Source organism: Pleurodeles waltl, chromosome 3_1, assembly GCF_031143425.1.
Source record: "Pleurodeles waltl isolate 20211129_DDA chromosome 3_1, aPleWal1.hap1.20221129, whole genome shotgun sequence".
Classification (NCBI taxonomy): domain Eukaryota; kingdom Metazoa; phylum Chordata; class Amphibia; order Caudata; family Salamandridae; genus Pleurodeles; species Pleurodeles waltl.
In genome coordinates this window covers 745533910-745559285 of record NC_090440.1, presented here as the reverse complement: position 1 = coordinate 745559285, position 25376 = coordinate 745533910, and the positions used below count along the sequence as shown (strand labels likewise).

The 25376-nt window shown below is 43.2% G+C and overlaps 1 protein-coding gene across 4 annotated transcripts in view; it reads right to left on the bottom strand.

Annotated features, from left to right (window-relative positions):
* The window catches only part of QSER1 (glutamine and serine rich 1), a 564431-nt gene that overhangs the window by 185612 nt on the left and 353443 nt on the right, over nucleotides 1-25376 (bottom strand). For all 4 annotated transcript variants that reach the window (XM_069223515.1, XM_069223516.1, XM_069223517.1 and 1 more), the window contains one exon: nucleotides 10259-11242. In XM_069223515.1, coding sequence (XP_069079616.1) covers nucleotides 10259-11242 — 984 coding nt within the window. The remainder of the gene's footprint in view (nucleotides 1-10258; nucleotides 11243-25376) is intronic.

The following is a 25376-nucleotide window of genomic DNA, read 5'->3' as shown; positions in this document are numbered from 1 at the left end:
ACTGTGGAAGTACCTGTGAAAGACTTGTGGATTTCAGTACCCATTCAGGACTTGCTGATGCAACCTACAACGCAGTTCTGCTAAACAGTTGCCCCCGCAAGAGTTCTCTTAACAGGCGTATGTTGTTGTGAATTGTCCAATTCCAAATCTCCTATGCAGACAGCTGGGGAGAGTGTGTTCCCCCAAGCTTTTGGATGTGGTACTTTGCCATCATGTTGCCCTACTTTACAAGCAATGTTTCCCTCCTGATGAATCTGACAAAGGCTTTGAGGGCTAGAAGTATAGCCAGTAAGTTGATATGACACACCTCTGGTGTCATGGGGTCCAGGTGCCCAGCAATCATGTAGCTTAGGTGGACTTCAGAAAATAACTCATTATGCTGTTGCAAGAGCTTTGAAAACCTTCCCATCTTAATGAACAATACTTCATAGTATAGGAAGATGTTGACTTTTCAGCTGAGGAGGACACTAATTGTCATTCTCATAGTGCTCAGCGCATTGTATGAAGAAATTTCAACTAACTGAGATGAATATATGAGATCTCCTGTTTGTGTTCTGGAAATGAAGACTATATTTGCTGATTCACAGATCTGGTCTTCCTCATTGGCTTCCTGTTACCATGAGGTTCATTGTCACGTTCTCCTAACTGTTAGTCTGGATGCACCAGAATTGGTAATATTTCTCAACAGACTATGGTCCTTCGGTTTGTCTTTGCTGACTAAAATCATCTGAAATCGAATAAGATCTCAGCACCTCATCACATAACTTTTTTACTTCCTACACCAGAGGTTACTTTGCTTCTGTATGACATTTTCGTGCTTACAGTGTCCTTAAGTATATTATTGTGAAGTATTATGAGCGCAACTATGTGGGACTTTTTTTCTTTATATCTTCTTCTTTTTAACAAACTGACATGAATAAAGTTACTTTACCTTAGGTAATGCTCCTTCTGCTGGATGTTCTTTCCAACCTTTGGGGTTCCGCACTTTGGGGTTCTCGTCAGATGTCAGACATGATCCAGAAACTCAAACCCAAAGAGATGATGTCTATGTCATGCCCCATGGTGATGCATTTTTAATTCTTAATTCTTATTTTTATTTTTGCACTGTGCATGAATATATAATTATATCTATCTATCTATCTATCTATCTATCTATCTATCTATCTATCTATCTATCCATCTATATACTGTGTATATATATATGTATGTATATATATATATATATATATATATATATATATATATATATATCTATATCTATATAGTTGAAGTAGTGTATTTTCTTTGTTTCTATGATCATTATTTTTCTACTGTTGTGATTATTTTCAGAACTGTACTTGTGTTGCTATATTTGACCTAAAAGCTTTCCCTGTACAAACCTTGAGAAGTGCCTTAATAAATTCATTACTCAGACTAAGAGTGCTGCACTGTCAGCATTCCTTTCATTTTGTCTTCTCTCAGTCTGAAGTATAGCAAAGAAATAATATGGACCAGAACAGCCAGGACCTGAATTTCCTAACATGAGGGAGTAGTACTACACTCAAGTAAAGCCGTGGACAATGCACAGGCGCTCATATTATGTTGATAAGATGCCAACAGAAGGGTACACTGGAACAACCGCGGTGGACTTTACTAGTGGAGATATCCTTCTAGAAAAAGATAAAGCAAATAATCGAAGAGATGGTGGGGCAGGGATGACCATTGGCCCCCTTACTTTACCTCTTAGGATACACAGGTGATGATGGACATTATCCTCTCTGGTCTCAGGGCAGAGTGAATACCCACTTATTACTAGCTGCAAGTCTCACCATAGCGTAGAAGTAGAAGACACATGACATACTGCCTTTTCAGGCATGGTGGACCATACATGCAATGAAACAACTGACAGCCTTGCTAAGGAAAGGACTAAAACAATTTGACAAGTTTGGGCCTCCTTTAAACGATACACCAACTGCAACTTCAAAGGTCATCAGGCCAGACCTCACCGACCAGTTGCTGTTCAGAAATCGGGTCTGTTCAAGGAGGTAGTAATTTTATATAGGTGATGTTTAAAATGACTGTCCATGTAATCAATGCTGTTAATACACAGAGGGGCCCAAATAAGTGTTGTGTAGTGAGATTAAATGTAAAAACTGACCTATACATAGGAATGAGTAGGTAGACTATAGGGACACCTTCAAAGTCCTAGGATTAATGTTACAACTGCTGTTACTTTACTTTGCTAAAGGAATGAAAAAGCACTATAGAATGTAACTATCCTGCACATTACAAAAACAGATAAATAAAACTGTTATACGTAGAAAACAAAGATGAGTCTGCAGCACAATTCTATCTTTGTGCACTTGTATAAAGGGTTAGTCAAATCACAAGGATTGAAGTTCACTAACTATCCAAATAGCGGTAATGGCCACAAGAAAACCTCTTCACAGATATAAACTGCAGTAGCTAATAGTGGAGTGGCTCAAGGTTTGCCCCATTATGTCAAGTGAGGGCAATCTTAATGTCCCAAGACGAGTGAAAACAATTTAAAGATCCCAAGCCGTAAAGTGGGCACCTGGGATTATCCTTTTAAGCCCTATCATATATGCTTTAAACACAGGAAATTTGGGAATATACTGATATTATTTTGCTAGTACAAGATAAGTGTAGCCAAGTGTACCCTAATGGAAGTAACTGCTAGCCCAGACTTGTGTAAGAGATAAGACAATGTGCTGTACTTTAGCTGTCAAGGGCCAAATGTGGTGATTAGTACACTATATGACAACATTGCCATTTCATCATATAGAAGGCGGTGGAAATGGAGGTAGCCAACTTTCAGACTTTTTAAATAAGTTGACTGCAATGCTCTGACAGCTAAAATATCTAAAATACAATATTTCAGGGTTCAAATTGCAAACGTGGTCTGAAGTAGGGATGCAGTAGTCAGCCATGATGGCTTCTGAGCAGCTCTGGGGGGGGGGTGTTGCAAATGTTTATGAAGATGAATGAAAATATCTAAAAGTAGAAAGTACCAGGATTGCTGTGTCCATGTGTGGGCAATGAGAGCTACTGTCATTGGTGCCTGGAACACTTTCTGCACTATGTAGGGAAACAGTGGAAACGAGGAACAAGAGTAAGCAAATATCCCTTCTCAACTAAGCCACAAGGCATATAGGTATCTGGAGAGAAAGCTTTGCATTTTGCATTCTTGTGTGTGATCAGGTCCACTGTTGGATTTCTGTAATGGTGGTGAGAGAGCGTGGATTATATAATCTATATTAACATGAAATGTTTATGAACTAATGTATAATAATGCAGCATAGAAATTGTATTAATATGTTTTGCTGAAAACGTGCACTTGAAGTGTGCCCACGGGGAGTGGCCGCCAATGTATACGGGGACTAATGAAAATGACTAATGTTTATGAATTATTGCATTTAAATGGTTTTATACTAATTATTAATAATTATGTTATTAAAGTTTTGCTAATAAATCTTTAAGGCCTTAGTTAGTATGAGTCAAGGCCTAGCTGCCTGGCTCTCATATTAAATGTGTTTTTCTAACTTGCAGTGTGCTGACTCGCAAAAGGACATGAACTCTTGCTTTTTTCCTTCAAACTAGAAGCTGAATGTAACTATAGTAGATCCGTTCTCATGAAATTCATATTGCTTGTAGAAATGTACTAGCTAAATGCAACAGTGTAGACTAATGTTAAATACAAGGTCGACCAAATCGGTACAGACAATGGAGCTCCTGACCGAAGATGTGCAAAGAATTACAGAAGGATGAAATCATACCTGACATTCTACCTCTAGAGACGTCAATCATATGGACCAATAAACTGCTTGAGAACTGATGCGGGGTGAAAGATTTAATGACATAATGTGTTTTTTAATTGGTTAAAGATAGTGGGGTGCAACCTTTGTCCAACCAGATTTTAGGGGAATGTACAACGAAAAGGGGATAAAAACCCCGGTCACCAGGAAGTAAATTAGAATTAGGGAGTAGGAGACTAGGAGAGGCAGAGATGCTGATGCTATGTATTATGATCCAGAGACTTTGTCACTTTGATTGGTGACTTGCTGATTTATTTAGAACCGTCCTTGCCCTTAGACTGCCCATTTACACTTTACCTCCTTATGAGGGAAGTGCCCCTTTCTCCCCGAGAGCTGAGTTCCTGACTGATGGTGAATCAACTGATGTCCTGAAGACCAAGACCGAACCTGAGTGCTGACCCAAACCTTGGATGGTAACTATAGGACAAAGAAATTGTGATTGTCTGTTTGCTTTTCCTTTCTAGTTACCAACTGCTTTTCTTTTGACAGTGACCATAGCTAGATGTTTTTCCAAATTTGTGTTACTAAATTGTTTTGCATGAAGCCCAACATGCCAATGCCAATTAGAGGTTAGTTGAGAGGGGTTCACTAAATTGACGTGAATGGATAAATGACTGAATCAATGCTTTGTTGACGATACTTTGCTAAGGATAGCCTATGTTCACACTTTGCTATGTTCTGTTTGTGATTCTTGCGTTGATGAAATCTTATCAGAGTTGCCATATTGTGACTATGCTATTGTGCTTATTGGTTTTGAGATTAATAAATTTGCTCGTAGTATTGTAACCAATAGGGAATAAATATCACTAAATTCATACTTAACTGGTGTGGTTATTCATTACTGCAAGGTCATGGTGGTGTCTTGAGTTTGATTAATGTCTTTGACTAAGGTAAAATGCATTGTTGCAATAAATATTGATGATGTTATTGACGTATTAATTGAAATGTTGATCAGTTATCTCGTCCTAAGGTGCCTCTCAACTGGGTCAAAAGATTCATTGGCCTAAAACGAGTCCCAATGTGTAATAATTTATTATAAAGGGACGTGTTAACAGTGAAAATGCTGTCTAAGAATCCCAGAGTTTCTAACCCTTTTGTGCATTTCCTGATGCTTTCTTCTGAGGAGATCAGCACAGTCATTGTCAACAAATGGTAGGTATTCTGTCAGCAAGTGTATTAGATGGCTTAACATCCAATGCCCTATTGCATAGACATGCTTGGACTGTTATGGAGAGTGTGTAACTGTAGTTTCTGCATCCAGTACATAGTGGTCATACAGTCTGTTCAGCTCAGAATCACTTAGTTGTGCAGTGTAATTTGGAGAGCCCAAAGGGCTAACTGAACCACCATGAGTTCTTGCACACCGATGTGGGAGAGTACCTCTTGCTGAGAACCATCAACTCTATATAGTGTGATAGCCCTGGTGCACTCCAAAACCTGTCATGGTTGAGTCTATGTTGATGGTCAACTGAGGCTCTGGGGCAAGAAACAATGCAGTCAATAACAATACTTCCAGTTCCAACATTGTAGTTTGTGTGAAAACTGGCCTCCACCAACACTTAATCCTCCCAATCCCCATTCCTTGTGATCATTGTCTGAATAGACACATCAGCAAAGGTCACAAGTTTAATCTTGTGTTTCTAACTTGAGCAACACTTAACTCCTTCATTTCGAACAGTTTCTTTATCATTCTTACTGAAAGAGAACACAACCTCCCAAAAACAAAGCAGCTTCTGAAATGCCAATCGTCTTTTTGCTGGGTAAATTTTCCCAATGAGTACATAGAGTTGAGCTTTCAGAAAACTCTGGATTTGTTGTGGCCACACGTGTGACATTTTGAGCATTTATTATGAAGCTGAATTTGTGGAGACAGAAAATAACCTGTGTAGTATGGGTGAGGCACTACACATGCCATTTTCTTGACTTTCTGGAAAGGACTGCTCTGACTGTTACAGCAGCCTAGCCCCACTAGCCCCAGCTTTTAATGGCAAAGGTTTGCGTTTCATAAAATCCTTCCTTAATGGCGGCCCATTGCTTTTGCTCTGTCAGCATCTTTCTTTATTTTCTCCAGCATGTCATCCACCCAAGGTCTGAAGAGATGTCTTCAAATGGCAGACATATGAGATGTTGCTGACTTCAGGATATAATCCTGAAATAAATTCTCAGGCAAGAATGTCTCCACAAACAGATGCTTGTATTGATTTACCCTAAGGCTTTGTCCAAGGCACAATTGATACTAGCACCGGAAACTAGTTTCCTCGGTTATAAAACCTCCATAGCCCTTTGCTTTTAGGCCTCAGTGAGATGCAGCATTAGTTCTTCTATCTCCTCACAGTAGCTCCTGTCATACATGGCTAGCAGGCACACGGAACTGTCAATAAGTCACTGTGTTGCTGCTCGCAATGCCAGATGTTTTCCAATCTGTTTATTTTTATTGTTAGGGAGCGCAGTGTCACCTGTAGCCCACAAGTACCCTACTCCTAGCAGTATGCACCATGAGAAAATCCGCATGTCTCTACAGAGGACCAACAGGTCTTGAGGAGCTGGTTTAGGTTTCTTTTTTAATTGTGGAGTAAACACTCAAACCTTCAATGGGTTTTTCAAACTTTTCTGTGCAGCACTTTCACATGTTCTAAGATGGGCAGGAACTGAGTGCGCGTCTCAATTTTAGAAAAATACACTATCATGAAAATGTTTGTTTCGGCATAAGTGTAACCTTTGGATGCACCACAGCCCTTACAACAGCAGTATGTTGTGAAGGGTTGCTGTCAGGTGGAGATGCCTTTATTGAGTACAGCTTTAGGGATGTGCCCACTGTAGCATCCACGCTGTAATCATGTCAGCATTCCTCCTGATGATAAGATCGCCCTGACTATTGGTATGTGGGTGGCAGATCTGCAGAGGACTCCTCATCAAGTACAGACTGTGTTGGCGAAATATGTGGTGGTGGGCTAGGTGTGGTGTATAACTGTTCATTTTAGGAATCAGAAAAGCGCAAATCCCTTGAGAAATGGCTTACCTGAACTTAGGCCTACACTTCTTGGGCTAAGAACTTTGTGCTCTGACATTTGGGCACCAATGCAGCCCATATCAGTTTCTCTATAGAGAGCTCACTCCCCAGTGTCTGGCTGTTCAGTGTCTTCCTCTGGAGGCGTCAAAGACATGTTCAGCTTTAAAGTCGATTTTGGCACCAAAGGGCTCTTGGTTCCAAGTTCCCTTTTTTTGACTTTGAGGTACCTCAGGCATCAAGGATGTCTTTCGGTGTCAACCAATGTTAAGTACAGAGGGTCACTTCTGAGCCAGTTACAGAGGTGGCTCTTTGGACAAGGCATGGTACTCTTGGAGCCGTTCCTTTCCATGGATCAGACTCCATTCAAGGTGGCTGCCCAGAGGAAAGATTCTCGGTCGATCCCTGGTTATAATCAACACTATGGCCCTCATTATGAGTCTTGCGGTAATTACCGCCGACGGCCGTCCTGGCACCCGCCAATAGACCTCTAGTGGCGGCAGTAACCGCGCCGTATTAGGAGTACAAAAACACAACCTGCCAAAAAGCAGCCAATTTCTTGAAACCGCCAGGGTCAACGACGGCGGAAAGTCGGAGGACAGCAACCCGCCACCTCCACGCCAACAGACCGCCCACCAAATTATGACCCACAAATCAGCATGGCAGTCATACAATGGCGGTCCCCCATTGGCGGTACGGACCGCCACGGTCAATAATGGCACCCAACAACAACAACTGCACACATAGGACATTATAAAACCCTCACACCTGAGACACATACACACACTCGACACACAGACCACTATAAAACACAGACACACACCTCCCACCATCCTTTGCAACACCAATTTAATACGAACCAACTACCGGACACTCACTACGCCCACAGACCATAAACCCATCACACACAAGTGCACACCACTCACGTATTACACAAGTCTCACACACAAATCAACATGCTCTACACAACAACCAAACACCTAAAATCCATAACACACGTACACACACACACACACACACACACACACACTGCACAACCTCCACTAACTCCCCGTCACCACACCACACACCATGGCACCCCCTAAGCACCTCTGCTTTACTGACAGGGAGCTGTGGACGAAATACTAAGGGTCGAGCCACAGCTGTTTGGAGCACAGGTACAGCAGACATCCATCGCCCAGAAAATGGATCTATGGCAGAGAATTGTCAATAAGGTCAACGCAGTGGGAAACCATCCACGCACAAGGGACGACATAAGGAAGAGATGGAACGACCTGCGGGGGAAGGTACGTTCCATGGCATCATGACATCAAATTGCAGTACAGAAGACTGGCAGTGGTCCCCTCATCCCCGCCACCCGAATTTAGCGACTGGGAGGAGAAGGTCTTGGCTATCCTACATCCGGAGGGCCTCACTGGACTCACTGGAGGACTGGACTCTGGTAAGTCATATGTACTTCACTACCATTTGCTACGTCTGTAATGTTAGGGCGCTGGTGGGGAGGGTGTATGGTTGTTGGTGCAAGTGTATGTGGGTGTGGTAGTCGATGTGGGGGATGCATGTGGCATGTGGGTGTGTAATTGTCCCCTTCCCTCCCTTGTGTGCTAGGTGCTTGTACTCACCGTTGTCGTCTTTGTCAGCGGTCACGGTCCTGGATATAAATTGCAAGGATTAGCACTGGAAAGATCTCAAGTTCACGCTCCATGTCATCGTCAGCCTCTAGTGCTTCCTTTTATACAGCTCCTTTCCGCCAGACTTTGTGTGGTGGTGGTTTTGCCCTGGAAATCGTGGCGGTGTGGTGAATCGTAATACGGTGGGTGGGAGGGGTCTTTCCGCCGGCCTGAAGATGGCCACTGCACTGGTGGTACAGGCATTGAAGTGGCTGTATTGCTCACAGTTCACCTCTGCACTCATAATACGGTGGTCCGCACCGCAACCCTGTCAGCGATCCACCACACCACAGCCAGCAGGGCGGTCCAACATCCCCAAACTCATAATGACCACCTATGTGTTGATCCCTGAAACCAGATTCATGGCTTTAGTCTGGGTGTGTGTTTTCTTGGGGGCCCTAGAGATTCAAGCTCTCCTGAATCAAGAGTCTACAGGAGATACTCTTGCTGATCCTCTGGGGTGTCACAGAGTCCCCTACATCAGATTTGAAGTCCTTAATGTTCTCTGTTACAGTACCAAACAGGGACTTAGCAGAGTCCTGGTGTTGCATTTTTGCATAATGCACTCATTTCCTATTCAGTATTGAGTCTTCTTGGATCGAAAGACGTTGCGTTTCTTAACAGGGGACTTCACTGTAGTCCCTCAGTAGAAAGAGGTTATAGACAACATGCTTATTTAACCATGTAAACGTGGTATTGTAGGAGGGGCATACAAAACAGAAAAGTTTCCATAACCTCACCCTAAATGAGTTACTCTGCCATCACTTTGTCTCAGCTTTTGAATCAGAGAATCTCAATGAGATCAGGGCAGTGTTAAGTATCGCTCAATGTGGTGGAAGGAATTCCTTGTAACTCCAGGGCCCTAGTGGTAGGTAATATTTATTGTATGGTTAATAAAAACATTTGCAAATCAAGCAAGTATATAAAGAAAACAAAGCAAAGACAGAAAGTAGCATTTTACAAAAATTAAAAAAGGTATCATCAAGTTCAAACCTACTTGAAGACTATAAAGTGCCAATCTGCCTGTATAATGAAACGAGATGCCAACATAAAGAGGTACACTTATAAAAAAAAAATAAAAAAAAGTACAAATTGACAATTTGGGTTGCTATATGTTTTAGCTAACAGGACCTAAATCATGGAGCTATGCTTGCATAGAAAAACTGAACGCACCTATCATGAAAACGTATTTCATCGTATAATACCTAAAACATGATGCACCATTGACAAGAAGGAGGAAACACACCTATTATAAAAGTCACTGAATACGAGTGTAAACACTAAATATAAACATAACCACAATAAAATAACATCTAGAACCAGCCTTAAAAAACATTGGAAATATATCTGATAAAGGAGAAAAAGTTGGCCCATCTTTCACCCATCAGCCTTTGAGCTCTAGACTGTAGGAATGGCTATTATTGAGGCATCACAAAAAACAGATATGCTGTAAAGGGGAAGTCCAACATATGGGAGTTAATCTTGCAGCAGCTCACAAGAAAGAACCTCCAGCAGTTCCCAGTGGAGGCAAAATTCATATTTGTATCTGCCACTGCATACTACATAAATGCAAGACAGGTAACTGCCTAAATCATATTCTTAATTAATAAAAGAGATGCTATGCAAATGAATTGAACATTTTGACCCCTTAATAATAGATAACACATATTACTGGCCACTTTGAAGTAAATAATCTAATTTCGACACAATATGCAACTTGATGACATCATAGCATGCATTACGTACAGCATCTTTCAGATACATACCACTGCTTGCTTCCAAGGCTTGCATGGTATCTGCATCCAAGGCCATGCTAACGAGCAATTCCATATAGCTTCTGAACGTCTCTTTCATTGCTCTTGTTCTTAATGCCCGAGCAGATACATTTGGAGGTGTTTCCGGAGTCAATGGTGTCTGCTTTGGAGTTGACGGTGTCAGCTTTGGAGTTGACGGTGTCAGCTTTGGAGATGATGGTGGCTGTTTCGGAGAGACCGGTGGCTGTTTCGGAGAGACCGGTGGCTGGACCTCAGCTGGCCAGGGCTGTGCTTCAGCTGGAGGGGGCTGCTGCTGAACTGGCAGGGGTTGCTCTTCCGCCAACAAGGGCTGCACTTCAGCTGACAGTGGATGCTCCTCGACCAGCGAGGGCTGACTCACCACTGGCAGGGGTTGCTCCTCAGCCAGCGGTGGTGCTTGTTTTTTAGCGGGCCTTGCTCGTTTAGGAGGTGGTCGTGTCCGCTTTGCTGGGGGCCGTGTCCGTTTTGTAGGTGGCAGTGCCTCCTTCTGAGCTGAAACTGACGCTAGTTGTTCCAGAGCTGGCTGTACTTCTTTCAGAGCTTGTGGTGGCCGTTTTGTAGAGAGAGAGGGCTGTTTTGTTGAAGGCGAGGGCTGTTTTGTTGAAGGCGAGGGCTGTTTTGTTGAAGGCGAGGGCTGTTTTGTTGAAGGCGAGGGCTGTTTTGTTGAAGGCGAGGGCTGTTTTGTTGAAGGCGAGGGCTGTTTTGTTGAAGGCGAGGGCTGTTTCGCTGGGGGCGAGGGCTGTTTCGTTGAGGGTAACGGCTGCATCGTTGAGGGTAACGGCTGCATCGTTGAGGGTAACGGCTGCATCGTTGAGGGTAACGGCTGCATCGTTGAGGGTAACGGCTGCATCGTTGAGGGTAACGGCTGTTTCTCTGAGTGCAGGAGCTGCTTTGGAGATGAAGGGACCTCTTTCGGAGATGGCGGGATCTCTTTCGTAGTTGGTAGAGAGTCCACATCTACAAATGGACAGCAGAGACCAAGTTACTCTACAAATATCAAATATTTTTGGTACACTTTTTTAGAAGCATCAGAATAAAGGATATAAAAAATGACACTAGTTTTTTTACCACTATTAAAGTGTGTATTACTAATTAAACAATATCAGTAAAATGCTAACAAAAACTGCTCCTATTCCCTAGAGTTCACGTATCACTGCATTAATTTTATCAGCACCACACTAATTGCATACTACTGACCCATTAATGCTTGTTCACTCTATGAGTTGAAATTATCCACTTCATAATTATACAAAGAGAGGGAACTCAGAACAATAATAGATTTGACCATTCCCACAGCTTCTTTAGCATGAAACCCTTTGGAAAAAGGAGATGGCTATTTCAACACTAGTCTATACTTTCTCATATAGACGTTTGGGCTACTGGAACTTTTGAGCACAGAGCATAATAATAGACCCAGCAACATTGCTTCATTAGTTATTTTATTTATCTTCCCCATTAGGACTTCTACATATTACTAAAATGAAGGTCTAGAACTAACCAAATAAAGTGGGTTGAATATAGGCCAATCAATCCGCGGGTCAAAAAGCAATATAATAAACTCAATCTATTTTTAATTAAGCACTGGTTTTAGTGTTTTGCTGGGTGGCCGAAGCTTGTGTTTAACCAATATTTTCCTCAGCAGAATGGGACTCCTTCATGAGCTTGAAATGTAAGTGCTCCAGAGTCACACCAGCAGGCAGGAGTTGCAAAAGTAAAGAACAGAGCAAGAGGAAGACGCTCTAACTCCGCTATGCAGATCTGGGAATGGTATTCTACAGCTTTGCCAGTGTGCTGGTGATCAGATGAGAAGTTAATGGCCGTTCATGCGCTCACAGAGCGGAAGCAAAGATGCCTTTTGCACACAATCTCTGTTGCACGGGATGCTGAATGCTACAGGACTTCCTTCTAGCCTTTCCCAAATCGGTTGACATGGGCAGAATGACTCACTTGCCAAAGTCCAGGCAGCCACTGAATAACAGAGTTGAGCTTTAATCTTTATGTCAAACTTGTGTGTTTCATCAAGACCTAATGTGAAGTGGCCTTTGTTTGATTTTATGTTTAGCCACTGCACACCAACTTGTGAGGGTGTTGTGATCATTTTCCTTTGTAAGTTTTTACATGTCATAAATAAAAACAGGTGAGCTGGGTGCCTGATTTTAACCTACGAGGGATGCTTTATCTGTATTTTCATACATGGTATGACATACATGGTATGACAAGGAGGAATAGCAAGGAGCACAGCCATCAAATTACAGAAGACCCTCCTCACAGCAAAAAGGGTTTTTGTAAGAGTAATTGAGTTATCTATCCAGCGCACCGTGCTGCAGGCCACTGAAGACATGGTGAGATCTGTGCACAGACAAATTAAGTGGCTGGTCCCTATGTACACAGTGCTAAAATATGTATAAGCATATCTCCGATCTCTTGAGAAATAACTTACGAGAGGAGTACTTCCAAAAATCCATTGGGGGAGGGTAACTGTCACCACCAATAAAGATCCCAGAAATGCTTCCTTTCATGGGGAAAATACCTGAAATGGGAATTCACAAGTTTTGATAAGGCAGTCAGACTGAGCTTTTAGACCTGTAAGGGCCAATCACCAAGCCACTAGACACTGTGGAGTCTCTGATAGCAGGGGAAAGACAGGTGGCCCTAGAAATCTTGATAGGATGAAGCTCAAAATGTGGGTTGTCTACTAGACACCATTAACTGTACCACTGCCATGTAGCAGGGTATAGTGTAGTGGTGATGTATTTTATTAAAATATTTCAAGTCGTAGGCTGCTATCAGTTAAGTAAAGACATGAGAAGCGAATTCTCATCTCTTTCTTATAATAAAACTGATTTTTCTTGACGCTGGTCAGGAATATTCACATTACTTAGTATGCATTATGAAGTGGATTTTACAGATAATCCGCACTTTATTATTTAACATTGAGTTGCTGTACTAATCAATAAAATCACAAAAACGCAAACAAAACCCCCCCCCAAAAAAAACCAGCATGATATGCAGGTTATTGCAGGCGCATCGAGCAGTCTGAATGTCCACTATGCGCTCCTTTTAATACCAAAGCCAACATTCACAAAGCGGAGGCTGTTGCTCAAGGGCAGCTTTCACTTTGCAAATGCATACAACTCACTTTCGTGTCTATTTAGCCAATCAATGGATCAATGGCTTGTAACCGCAACTGCAATCACAAACTATGGATAAATCTCATTTCAAGTGGTAAGGAGTCGCAATGTGTACATTAAGAGTCACAAAGACATTTGTGCCACATAATTAACATTTAGTGCATTGGGTGTCTGCTTTTTGCAAATTTGTGAAGTACAGGACTTATAACTGTAAGAATCTTTTTCGTAGGTTAGATTCACAGTGTTTCCAATATCCACAAGTGTAACAAATAGAGTGAAATCATTCTATTAGCGCTAACCATCTCTCTCTCTCTCTCATCACACACATGCAAAAAAATTACAATTAAAGTGAAGTTATGTTTAGGATTGGTTATAACAACACAGTGTTAAACAAAATTCAGACATTCACTCAAGAAATATAGTTAAAGTGAGTTATGGCTACAAAACAAAACCTAAGGAACACAGAATTTTGCCAGTGACGGTTAGCTCGCACAACTGACATATAATCCATAACTTGGACACCAAATGCAATCTTTGACACAAACTTTACTTTATCTGCACTTTTTCAGTTAAGCTCTGCTTTTATTTATTTTTTTGCGTTATACTACATGCCACTTCTTTTTAGGTCTAGCCTACCAGACAACACAAGCTGTATGACTGCAAAAGACCTCTTGTGGGCTTACCAAGAACTTACATGGGCTTACAGCCCACTCATTAATTATCACTTGTTAGCTTCATTGTCAATCATTTGCTTGCTCCATATTCAATGGCTTTCCCTGTCCCACATTGCCCATCTTGTGTTTGTCCCTTCCCTGGAGTATTGGCTCTTTATCATCTCTGAACTGCAGGCTTCTATTCTTCCACTGCTCACTTCTACAGAACTTTTTTTCATTTTGAGGAAGCGCTCTAAGACAGTATGTGCTTTCCGCGCTCTCCTCCTCTCCCAGTGAGTTTCTCTCCAGATGCCCACCCTAATGCTCAGTGTTTTTATCCCATGTACTTTCCACATGGCAACCTTCATGCCCTGTGTTTTTCTTCCCCTCATGTGCGTCTCCTCCGCTGCTCGTGTTGCTGTTACTTGTGTGCGCTTATTGCTCTTTCGTGTGCTTCTCCCCCATGCTTCGTGCTCTTTTTTTATGCCACACTGTGTTTTAGCCATATGTGCAGCTTGCGTCGCCCTGTGTTGCTCTCTCCTTTATGTGAAGATTCTGCATACCTCGCCTCAACTTTCTCTTCCATTACCTTCCTTGCCCTGTGGTTGTATTTTTTATTTTTTATTCACTGAAGTTTGTGATGCCACCTTGGATCAGTAAATAAGTAATTCCACTAAAATGCATGTGCGCATACATCATCATGCATGTGTGGACCTCTAGAATAATGATATCACCAGTAGCAGTCGTGCCATCACGCAGTCTATTTATTTTGATGAATCTGAACAGGATCGGGAAAAATACCAACCCTGTACAGCATCACAAAAGGCAATGACAAAGCTTTTAGATCTTAATGCTCGTTTCCCTTCCCCTCTGATCATGGCACTTGCCAACTTCTCCCCCGCCCCCTCCAAAACTGACCAACAAACACCCCCCCCCCCCCCAATAAGACAACAGGAAAATACTTAATTTTATCTGCTTTTGAATTATTTAGTATTATAATGCATAGTTTTTGTATGTCATTAGTTTCCCAACACATTCTGTTGGAATTCTTAGTCTGGCACTGATCAATCATAAGCAAGAAGATTAAGAACTGAGCCCCATGTGTTTCTGAGGAAAACCTGTTCATGAACTGATAAAAGACAGGATTATTACATGTGGCAGCATCTCAAGTCTAACTATCTTGGAGTGGGAGATACAGATCAACCTGCGACCCGTACTGTACACAAATTCAGCACTGACCCACGACTTAAGTCCTAAACCAAAATCAGTGCAAAAAAAACAAAACAAAAAAAAACAGAGTAGCTTAATGTACTGTTTTAACGGTTGCTTTGAAGGCAACAGGACAATGAAAAGTTACAAAGCCTTCCATGGTGTCTATGCTCTACTAGTCACTGAAATGCCCTGTTTACTTTCTGGTACCAGAGGGCTATGGAGGGTGCAATCCAATGAGATTTAGGAAGGCAATAAGAAGATTTTGAGTAAGCACTATAGAAATATATAATGACAAATCATCTACATCTACCGAATCACTGATTTTTACCTTCTCCCCACTACTTACAAAATATTTTGTCTGTCCTCAATTTGACGACATTCTGCAGATCTACAAAGCAAATCCTAGAGACAGCAACGCATCACTTGAGTAGAACTGTTGAGTTACTAGTCTTAAGCATTTAGATGGATGTTCTGTAAATCCATCTCTCTCAGAGCATCAATTTTAAGATTCTCCTTCTCCAATTACACAGGGGTTAGGGACTTATTAAGATAGCTTTCATAACTGCTATCATTATAACTAAATCGGGTAGAGGATCTACTGAAGAAGGAAAATGTCACTTACCCAGTGGACAACTGTTTGTGGCATGCAGTGCTGCAGATTCAAATGTTTTGCATAAGACCAGCATCTAGTGTTGAGCTCGGAGTGTTACAAGGTGTTTTTCTTCGAAGAAGCTTTTTCGAGTCACGAGTTCGAGTGACAACTCCTCTTGGTGGTAGTGCGCATGGGTATCAAGTCCTTTGTTAGATTGTTTTCCCACAGGAGGGTGAAGTAAGGAGTGAAGAAATGTACATATGTATATATGGAAAATGTCACTTACCCAGTGTACATCTGTTTGTGGCATGTAGTGCTGCAGATTCACATGCTGTGCATAGCTCTTTCGACATCTAGTGTTGGGCTTGGAGTGTTACAAGTTCTTTTTCTTCAAAGAAGTCTTTTCAGAGTCATGGGATCGAGTGACTCCTCCTCTCGGTTCCATTGCGCATGGGCATCGACTCCATTGTTAGATTGTTTTCCCGCAGAGGGTGAAGGAAGGAGTGATAGAGTACAGAAATACAAAGAGATGTCCATGCAAATGTACATGTATATACATATTTACAAATGTTAAAACTTAAACAACTAGATGCTTCCGGGGAGGAGGGAGGGTGCATGTGAATCTGCAGCACTACATGCCACGAACAGATGTACACTGGGTAAGTGACATTTTCCTTTCAATGGCATGTGTAGCTGCAGATACACACGCTATGCATAGACTACAAAGCAGTTAGTCCTCCCAAAAGCGGTGGCTAACCTGTAGGAGTGGAAGTTATTTGAAATAATGTCTTTAAGACAGCCTGCCCTACAGTGGCTTGTTGTTGTGAGAATACATCAACACAGTAATGTTTTGTAAATGTATGGGGTGTTGACCATGTAGCTGCTTTGCATATATCAACCATTGGTATGTTTCCTAAAAATGCCATTGACACACCTTTTTTTCTTGTAGAATGTGCTTTAGGAGTGATTAAAAGTTGTCTTTTTGCTTTGATATAGCATGTTTGTATGCATCTAACAATCCATCTTGCTAAACCTTGTTTTGCCTGTATGAGGTTGTTCGAAAGCTACAGAAAGTTGCTTTGTGTTCCTAAAATGTTTAGTTCTGTCTATATAGTACATAAGAGCTGACACCCTCAAAGAATCAAAGAAAACTTGTCGCGCCCTCGAGAAGGCCTGGCGCAAGGACCACACCGCTGACAACATGACCGCCCTCAAGAACTCTACCTGCGAACACCACCGCCTGATCCGCGCTGCTAAAAAGACCTTTTTCACCGACAGACTGGACAAAAACAGCCACAACAGCAAAGAACTCTTCAGCATCGTTAAGGAGTTCTCCAACTCCAACCCCAACGCCAACGCCGTCACGCCCTCACAGGATTTGTGCGAATCCCTCGCCACTTTCTTCCATCGCAAGATCAGCGACCTCCACAACAGCTTCGGACACCAGACCCAACATAACACCACCGAACCCGCACCCCCGGCCATTACCCTCAACAACTGGACCCACATCAACACTGAAGAAACCAAATCCATCATGAACTCTATCCACTCCGGCGCCCCTTCGGACCCCTGCCCTCACTTCATCTTTAACAAAGCCGACGACATCATCGCCCCGCACTTCCAGACCGTCATCAACTCTTCTTTTTCTTCTGCTACCTTCCCCGAATGCTGGAAACACGCCGAAGTCAACGCCCTACTAAAGAAACCTACGGCTGACCCGAGCGACCTGAAAAACTTCCGCCCCATCTCTCTTCTGCCTTTCCCAGCCAAGGTAATAGAGAAGAACGTCAACAAACAGCTGACCACCTTCCTGGAAAACAACAACCTGCTCGACCCTTCACAAACCGGATTCCGAACCACCCACAGCACGGAAACCGCCCTCATCTCAGTCACTGACGACATCAGAACCCTGATGGACAACGGTGAAACAGTCGCCCTCATTCTCCTCGACCTCTCGGCTGCCTTCGACACCGTCTGTCACCGCACCCTAATCACCCGCCTCCGCTCCACCGGGATCCAAGGCCAGGCCCTGGACTGGATCGCCTCCTTCCTCTCAAACCGTTCCCAAAGAGTTTACCTCCCTCCGTTTCGCTCAGAACCCACCGAGATCATCTGCGGCGTACCTCAAGGCTCATCGCTCAGCCCGACACTCTTCAATGTCTACATGAGCCCCCTCGCCAACATCGTTCGCAAGCACGACATCATCATCACCTCCTACGCCGACGACACCCAACTTATACTCTCCCTCACCAAGGACCCCGCCAGCGCCAAGACCAACCTACAAGAGGGTATGAAGGACGTCGCAGATTGGATGAGGCTCAGCCGCCTAAAGCTTAACTCTGAAAAAACGGAAGTCCTCATCCTCGGCAACACCCCGTCCGCCTGGGACGACTCCTGGTGGCCCACGGCCCGCACCGACCCCCACAGACCACGCCAGCAACCTCGGCTTCATCTTGGACCCTCTTCTCACCATGACCAAGCAAGTCAACGCCGTGTCCTCCGCCTGCTTCCTCACCCTCCGCATGCTCCGCAAGATCTTCCGCTGGATCCCCGCCGACACCAGAAAAAACGTGACCCACGCCCTCGTCACGAGCCGCCTGGACTACGGCAACACCCTCTACGCCGGGACCACAGCCAAACTCCAAAATCGCCTGCAACGCATTCAAAACGCATCGGCACGCCTCATCCTCGACGTACCCCGCAACAGCCACATCTCCGCACACCTGAGACACCTGCATTGGCTCCCAGTCAGCAAAAGGATCACCTTTCGACTTCTCACCCACGCACACAAAGCCCTCCACAACAAGGGACCGGAATACCTCAACCGACGCCTCAGCTTCTACGTCCCCACCCGCCTCCTCCGTTCCTCTGGTCTCGCACTCGCTGCCGCCCCTCGCATCCGCCGCTCCACGGCGGGTGGGAGATCTTTCTCCTTCCTGGCGGCCAAGACCTGGAACTGCCTCCCCACCAGCCTCAGGACCACCCAGGACCACTCCGCTTTCCAGAGACTCCTATAAACCTGGCTATTCGAGCAGCAGTAACCCCCCCTACCCCTAGCGCCTTGAGACCCGCACGGGTGAGTAGCGCGCTTTATAAATGTTAATGATTTGATTTGATTTGATTAAAATGTTTAGTTCTGTCTATATAGTACATAAGAGCTCTTTTGAGGTCTAGGGTATGAAGAGCTCTTTCTGCCACAGAGTCTGGCTGTGGAAAGAAGACTGGCAATTCCACTGTTTGGTTGATGTGAAATGAAGATATTACTTTTGGTAGAAATTTTAGATTTGTTCTAAGTACAACTTTATGTTTGTGCACTTGAAAAAACGGTTCGTCAAGAGTGAATGCTTGTAATTCACTAACTCTTCTTAAAGAAGTAATAGCTACAAGGAAGGCAACCTTACATGTTAAAAATTGAATTTGACAAGAGTGCATGGGTTCAAAAGGAGGACCCATGAGTCTGGTAAGTACAATATTTAAATTCCACGATGGCACAGGTGGGGTTCTGGGTAGAATAATGAGTTTTAATCCTTCCATGAAGGCTTTAATAACAGGAACTCTGACTAGAGAGGTATGTTGAATAGTCTGTAAGTATGCAGATATTGCAGTAAGGTGTATCTTGATGGATGAGAAAGCCAAATTTGATTTCTGCAAATGAAGTAAATAGTATACAATATCTTGTATAGCTGTTGTAAGTGGATCTGTGTTTTTAGATTGACAGTAGTAGACAAATATTTTCCACTTGTTTGCGTAGCACTGTCTAGTAGTAGGTTTAGGTGCTTGTTTAATTACATCCATACATTCTGGTGGAAGTTTTAGGTAACCAAATTCTATGACTTGGGGAGCCAAATCGCTAGATTGAGAGCACTGGGGTTTGGATGCCTGATTTGACCTTTGCTTTGTGTTAACAAATCTGGTCTGTTTGGGAGGTTGGAATGAGGTACTACAGACAGATTTAGAAGTGTTATGCACCAATGTTGGCACTATGAGTATCATGGTGAGTGACGTTGTTTGCTGACTAGAAAGGGAAGGAGTGGGAGAGGGGGAAACGTGTAAGCAAATATCCCTGACCGATTGATCCATAGAGCATTGCCCTTGGATAGGGGATGTGGGTGTCTGGATGCGAAGCTTTGGCATTTTGCGTATTTGCTTGTGGCGAATACATCTATGTCTGGTGTTCCCCACTTTTGAAAGTACTTTTGAAGTACTTGGGAGTGTGAATCTCCCATTCGTGTTTGTTGGTGATTACTGCTGAGGAGATCTGCCAACTGATTGTCTATCCCTGGAATATATTGTGCTAGTAAATGAATTTGATTGTGAATTGCCCATTTCCAAATTGTTTGAGCAAGAAGGGACAGCTGAGATTAATGTGTCCCTCCCTGTCTGTTGAGATAATACATGGTTGTCATGTTGTCTGTTTTTATGAGAACATTCTTCTGTTCATCATCATCATCATTATTAGCTTTATTTCGGTAAATATAAATACCATAAAAGCACATCACATAAAAAAGGAACGGCAAGCTACATGATAAACAATTTAAGTCATAAAAGATTAAAAAGGAGAGAAAAAAGAAGAGAGAAATATTTACACATAAACAGTTCCCTACTGGAAAATCGCACCTTATAGTTATATGTAAAAACACATTGTGGGTAAAAGAATAAAATACAAGCCTGGTAAACCTTATCAGATAAAAAGGATGTTTCTATTTAAAAAGTATCTAAGAACAAAACGAGATAAAAACAACAGGTAGGGAATACGTCTGAACCAATAGAAGTAATATGTGCATACAATGATAAGTCCATCAATTGTTGCTTGCCACATTCATTGTTAAATTTCCCTCTGCTTTTTGAGCGTGTTCAGTCTGATACGCCAGATTGAATCTAAATATTTTGACAAACAACAAACCACTAAAACCGATGAATCAGATTTAAAAATTCTCAAAGCTAGCGAGCAGTTTTTAAAACCCTTACTTCTGCACAGAGGAATAATCCAACGGGCTCTTTGTTTGGAGTATGCGGGGCATTGGAAGAGAATATGAGTTACTGATTCTTCTCTGGCACAGCCCATCGGACACATCTTAGAAGAACAACTAAAATTAGACCATTTATATGTGAGGGAACGCAAAGGAAGGGAGCCCACCCTGAATCTGATGTATAATGAACGAGCAAACGGAGAAGATACTATATCCATATATTGGGCAAATTCATAATGGAATTTAAAATATAGAAAGTTTCCCGTCATGGATGATGGCGAGACAGCGGACAATTGGGAAAGTTGAGCATGGAGCCAGAAAGCATCCTTTAGTGTCTGGGTTGCGTTCTTAGGGATAGATAATGGTTCCTTCCAATAGGACCCCAAACCAAGAAGCGAGAGGGTCCTTTCTACATATGCACACCACTTGATTTTGGAGCTAGTGTTGTTGGCCATCAAGTTAACTAGCGCACATCTATAATGGACGAGAGAATCTGTTGACCATAAGCGAATCCAGTACAACAGGGGCTTGAGTGCAACAATCTGGCTGATAGAAGGGAGATTTAGGTCCATGCGTATTGGGAGCAGTGGGGTACTGGAAGGAACTCTTAGCAGTGACCTTAAAAAAGAGTTCTCCACTTTTATCAAATCATCTAGGCAACAGTGGCCCCACAGTTCAGCTCCATAAATTGCTCCCCCTCTTGCTTGTAGTTTATAAATTTCTACTGCGGGCGTCATGGCAAAGCTAGGAGATCTAGCTGCAAATCTTGCAATGCCACTTGCTCGCTGTTGCAATCGTAAAGTTGCCTTCTGGATGTGGCGGTGCCACTTGTGCGAGTCTTCTAATTTCAGGCCTAAATAATCAAAGTCGCTGACTCTTTCCAGCGCGGCACCCTCTAAATAAATAGGTCGTCTCATTCTGCCTTTCTTATCGCCAAACACCATGCACTTGGTTTTTAATCGGTTAATTTCAAGCCCATAATCATTGCAATAGTCAATGAATCTTGAAAGCAGGGTTGAAAGGCCTGTGGCTGTTTGAGATACCAGCAGGGTGTCATCGGCAAAAAGAAGGCAGGGGATCTTCTGCCCTCCTATTTTAGGCGAGTCGTTAGAGCACTCCATAAGATAAGGGATGCATGCGTTTATGAAGAGAAGGAATAAGGTAGGGACAAGAACGCAACCTTGTCTTACACCTCGGGCAGTAAGGAATTTTTCTGTTAATTCACCTTGTGGGCCCCATCTAATTCTACCATAGTTGCCAGTGTAAAGATCCCTGATAATGTTTAAAATAGAGCACAGGACTCCTATTTTAGACAGAACTTCCCACAGTTTGTGGCGGGGTACTAGGTCAAAGGCCGATTTTAGGTCTACAAATGCTACATATAGGTGGCCTAAGTCAACATCGACAACTTTCCATTTAATAGAAGTAAAACGAAATATCTGATCTAATGTGCTAATTTTTTCTCTGAAGCCCGCTTGTAGATGATTTAAGATTTGATTTTCAACTAGCCACTTGTTCAGCCTGCTCAACAACTGATAACAGAAAATTTTTTGAAGGTTGTCGAGGAGGCTGATCGGTCTATAATTACCCGGGTTGTTCCTCTCTCCTTTCTTATGGATGGGCACTATGATCACCTCTTTCCATGAGTCAGGATAAATTCTGCTAATCAAGATGGCATTAGAAAGTCTGTTAATGTATGGGCCCCAGGTATTCTGGTCCACTTTAAACATATCAGAGGGGATCCCGTCCATCCCAGGGGCTTTTGCTGCTTTCTGGGCTGCAATGGCCGACACAGTTTCGTTCAGTGTAAAAGGGGGCAAGAAAGACGTGGGCTCGTCAAAAGTTGTTAGCTCCTCCGAAATTATGTCAGGAATATGACTTGCCAGCAATGGTCCATACAATTCCTTAAAGTAGGAGAGCCAGATGTCAGGAGGGATATAAGACTCCAGGTGAGATGCGCGGTTCTGATCACCACAGGAAACTAGGAGCCAGAACCGTTTGGAATCATGGACGGTAGCTGCCTCAAGTAAATTGCACCATAGCCCCTCTTCGTACTCGAGTTTACTTTTATTGCAAGTAGAAGCATAATGGCGTCTAGCATTGATGATGCCTGATCTGTCCTTGGTCCTTAGCGCGATGGCCAAAGTATTTTTGGCCTCCCTACACCTCTTGTTGAACCATTTAGTATGTGGTCGAATACAGGAGATAGTCAGTGGCCTGGGACGTTTAGTAAACAGCTCTTTCAAAGTGGCAAAAAGGTCCAGATGGAGAGGCAATATTTCTAATGGAGCCAGAATAAGGTTGGTATCAAATAACTGATGAGAAGAGGTTAGGGCACGCAATTTTCCTTGAAGCTTGTTTGATTGCACAAAGGAGTCCCACCTGACTGTACGCCTATTACTAGACAGCTCCATAGAAGTAGAGGAGACAGGAGGAAATGCGACCCCTACTAGGAGAGGTCTCTTGTATGTGATCTGGAGGGGAGCATGATCACTAGTATGGGGAAAGCCCACCTCTAGGTCTAGAATATGGTGCCATAGTCTTAAGTCAAAGAGGATATAATCCAATTTGTTGCTATATGAGCCCCTGAAGAAGGTTGGTCTGGCCGGAATGTCCGCTGGAAAGCGGCCATTACCCAAACCAAGGCCATGGGATATCATGAGATCCACTATCTGTGAGGCCCTAACGCATGGTTTATATGAATTTTGCTGGGTAGAATGAGAAGTCACAGGAGGAGGGATATTCCATACACTATCTTCAGACTGCATGACCTCTATGTGATCTGCATTAAGTTCAAGTAGAACGTTAAAGTCACCAGCTATTATGATATGATATTTGAGGCAAAGGTCTGAGATTAAGATATTCAATAGCTCGACAGTGGGAGATCGGTGATTTGAGGGTCCCGGTCTGCTATAAATATTTAGACAAAGGACAGGAGAGCCTGAGGCTGGGTAGATAGCAACGGCCAAAATATCATGGGAATCCACATATATCTCCTTTATACCACTCCCCTCTGTAGATTTTACCCATGTGATTAAACCCCCTGCCGCCCTGCCAGCTAAAGATGGCTTAGCAGGCTTGAAAAAAGAGCTATACCCTTGTTTGTATGTACAATGCGTTGCCCATGTTTCCTGGAACATGCAGACGTTAAAATTTCCGACGAATGCCCCCCACTCAGTGTCAACAAGTTTGCTGTTAATGCCAGCCACATTCCAGGACAAAAGTTTTGCTGTGTGCTGGGCACAAGAGATGTTTGAGTTCGTGGTAGTATCAACTTGGACGTAACTGGCAACGGGGTTCGCCTTAAATAAACTTGTGGTATTATTAATAGTTCCAGGTTGTGGGTCCGATAAAAGAAGAGAGCCTGGGCAAGGTGAATTAGATGAAAAGTTCATGGCTGCTGTAGCTGTGCAAAGGTTGGTGAGACATAGTCAGTCAATATCCGAGGTAGCCCCAGGATCATGGGTTAGTTGGGCCCTTGAAACAGGGCCAAAACAGGACTTCGGGGCCAAATCAGGGAGTGGATCTCTCTGGACCTGATGGCCTGTTGGTCTTATATCTTGAGTAGTTGTAGAATAGTTCGGGACCAAATTGGCTGATCTAGTGGAAGGATTCACACACATATAGCTAGCAATAGGACAGCTAGCTGAAAGAGTAATTGCTGAGGACTTCCTGCGTATAGACCGTGCTTCCATTTCCATGAGGCCTGCTACCAAATGTGGGCTTTTAAGACTAAATGTTATAAAGTCACTAGGACCAGAGAGACCAGGGGAACCATTAGATCGTTCGACAGATACAATGTCATCATGGATGATTGAACCACAACCCCTGGTATGTCTCACCCAGTGCAAAACCTTGTTTGTTAGTGAGGCTTTGTCTTCTCTCACGTTTGGAGGCAAAGGTGGAACATTGCACATGTATATGTAGTTGTTGCTAATTAATTTATGATTGTGGTATGAAGCTTTGGTAATATCCCATTTGAAGGGAACATTAAGAAGGAGAGGAGTAGTTCTTCCAAAAGAGGACGTAAGCTGTTTTGCAGGACACTGATCGTCTATGGGACCTGCAGCACAAGCTAGTGGCAAAAGAGGCCCGTTTGATAAAACGCCTTTTGCAGGTGGATGCATGGTAGGCAAAAGGTTTGAATTAGGCTCGCTAATAGGGGAAGAGTATTTGTTTTTAAGAAGGGTGGTAATCTCAAGCAATAATGCTCTCAACTCGCCAACTTCAGTCTTAAGGCTACACACCAATGTGAACAGATCATTTTGTAGAGGAGGACTCACTGTACATGGCAGAGTTGAGACGGCTGGTTGCTGATTGTCCGAATCAATGGATGCCAGCGGAGAAAAACGATTAGAGCATAAAATTGAAGGGTGAGGTGTGCAAGCTCTAGGAGCATCTAATTCAGAATAGGGTATAGGGAGGGCAATGGGATCTTGACAAGGCAACGACTGTTGGAGTGGTTGGTGAGATGAGGCGACAGAATGTGAGTTAACAACAGTGTGTGAACTAGATGTTAGAAATGGAATAAGC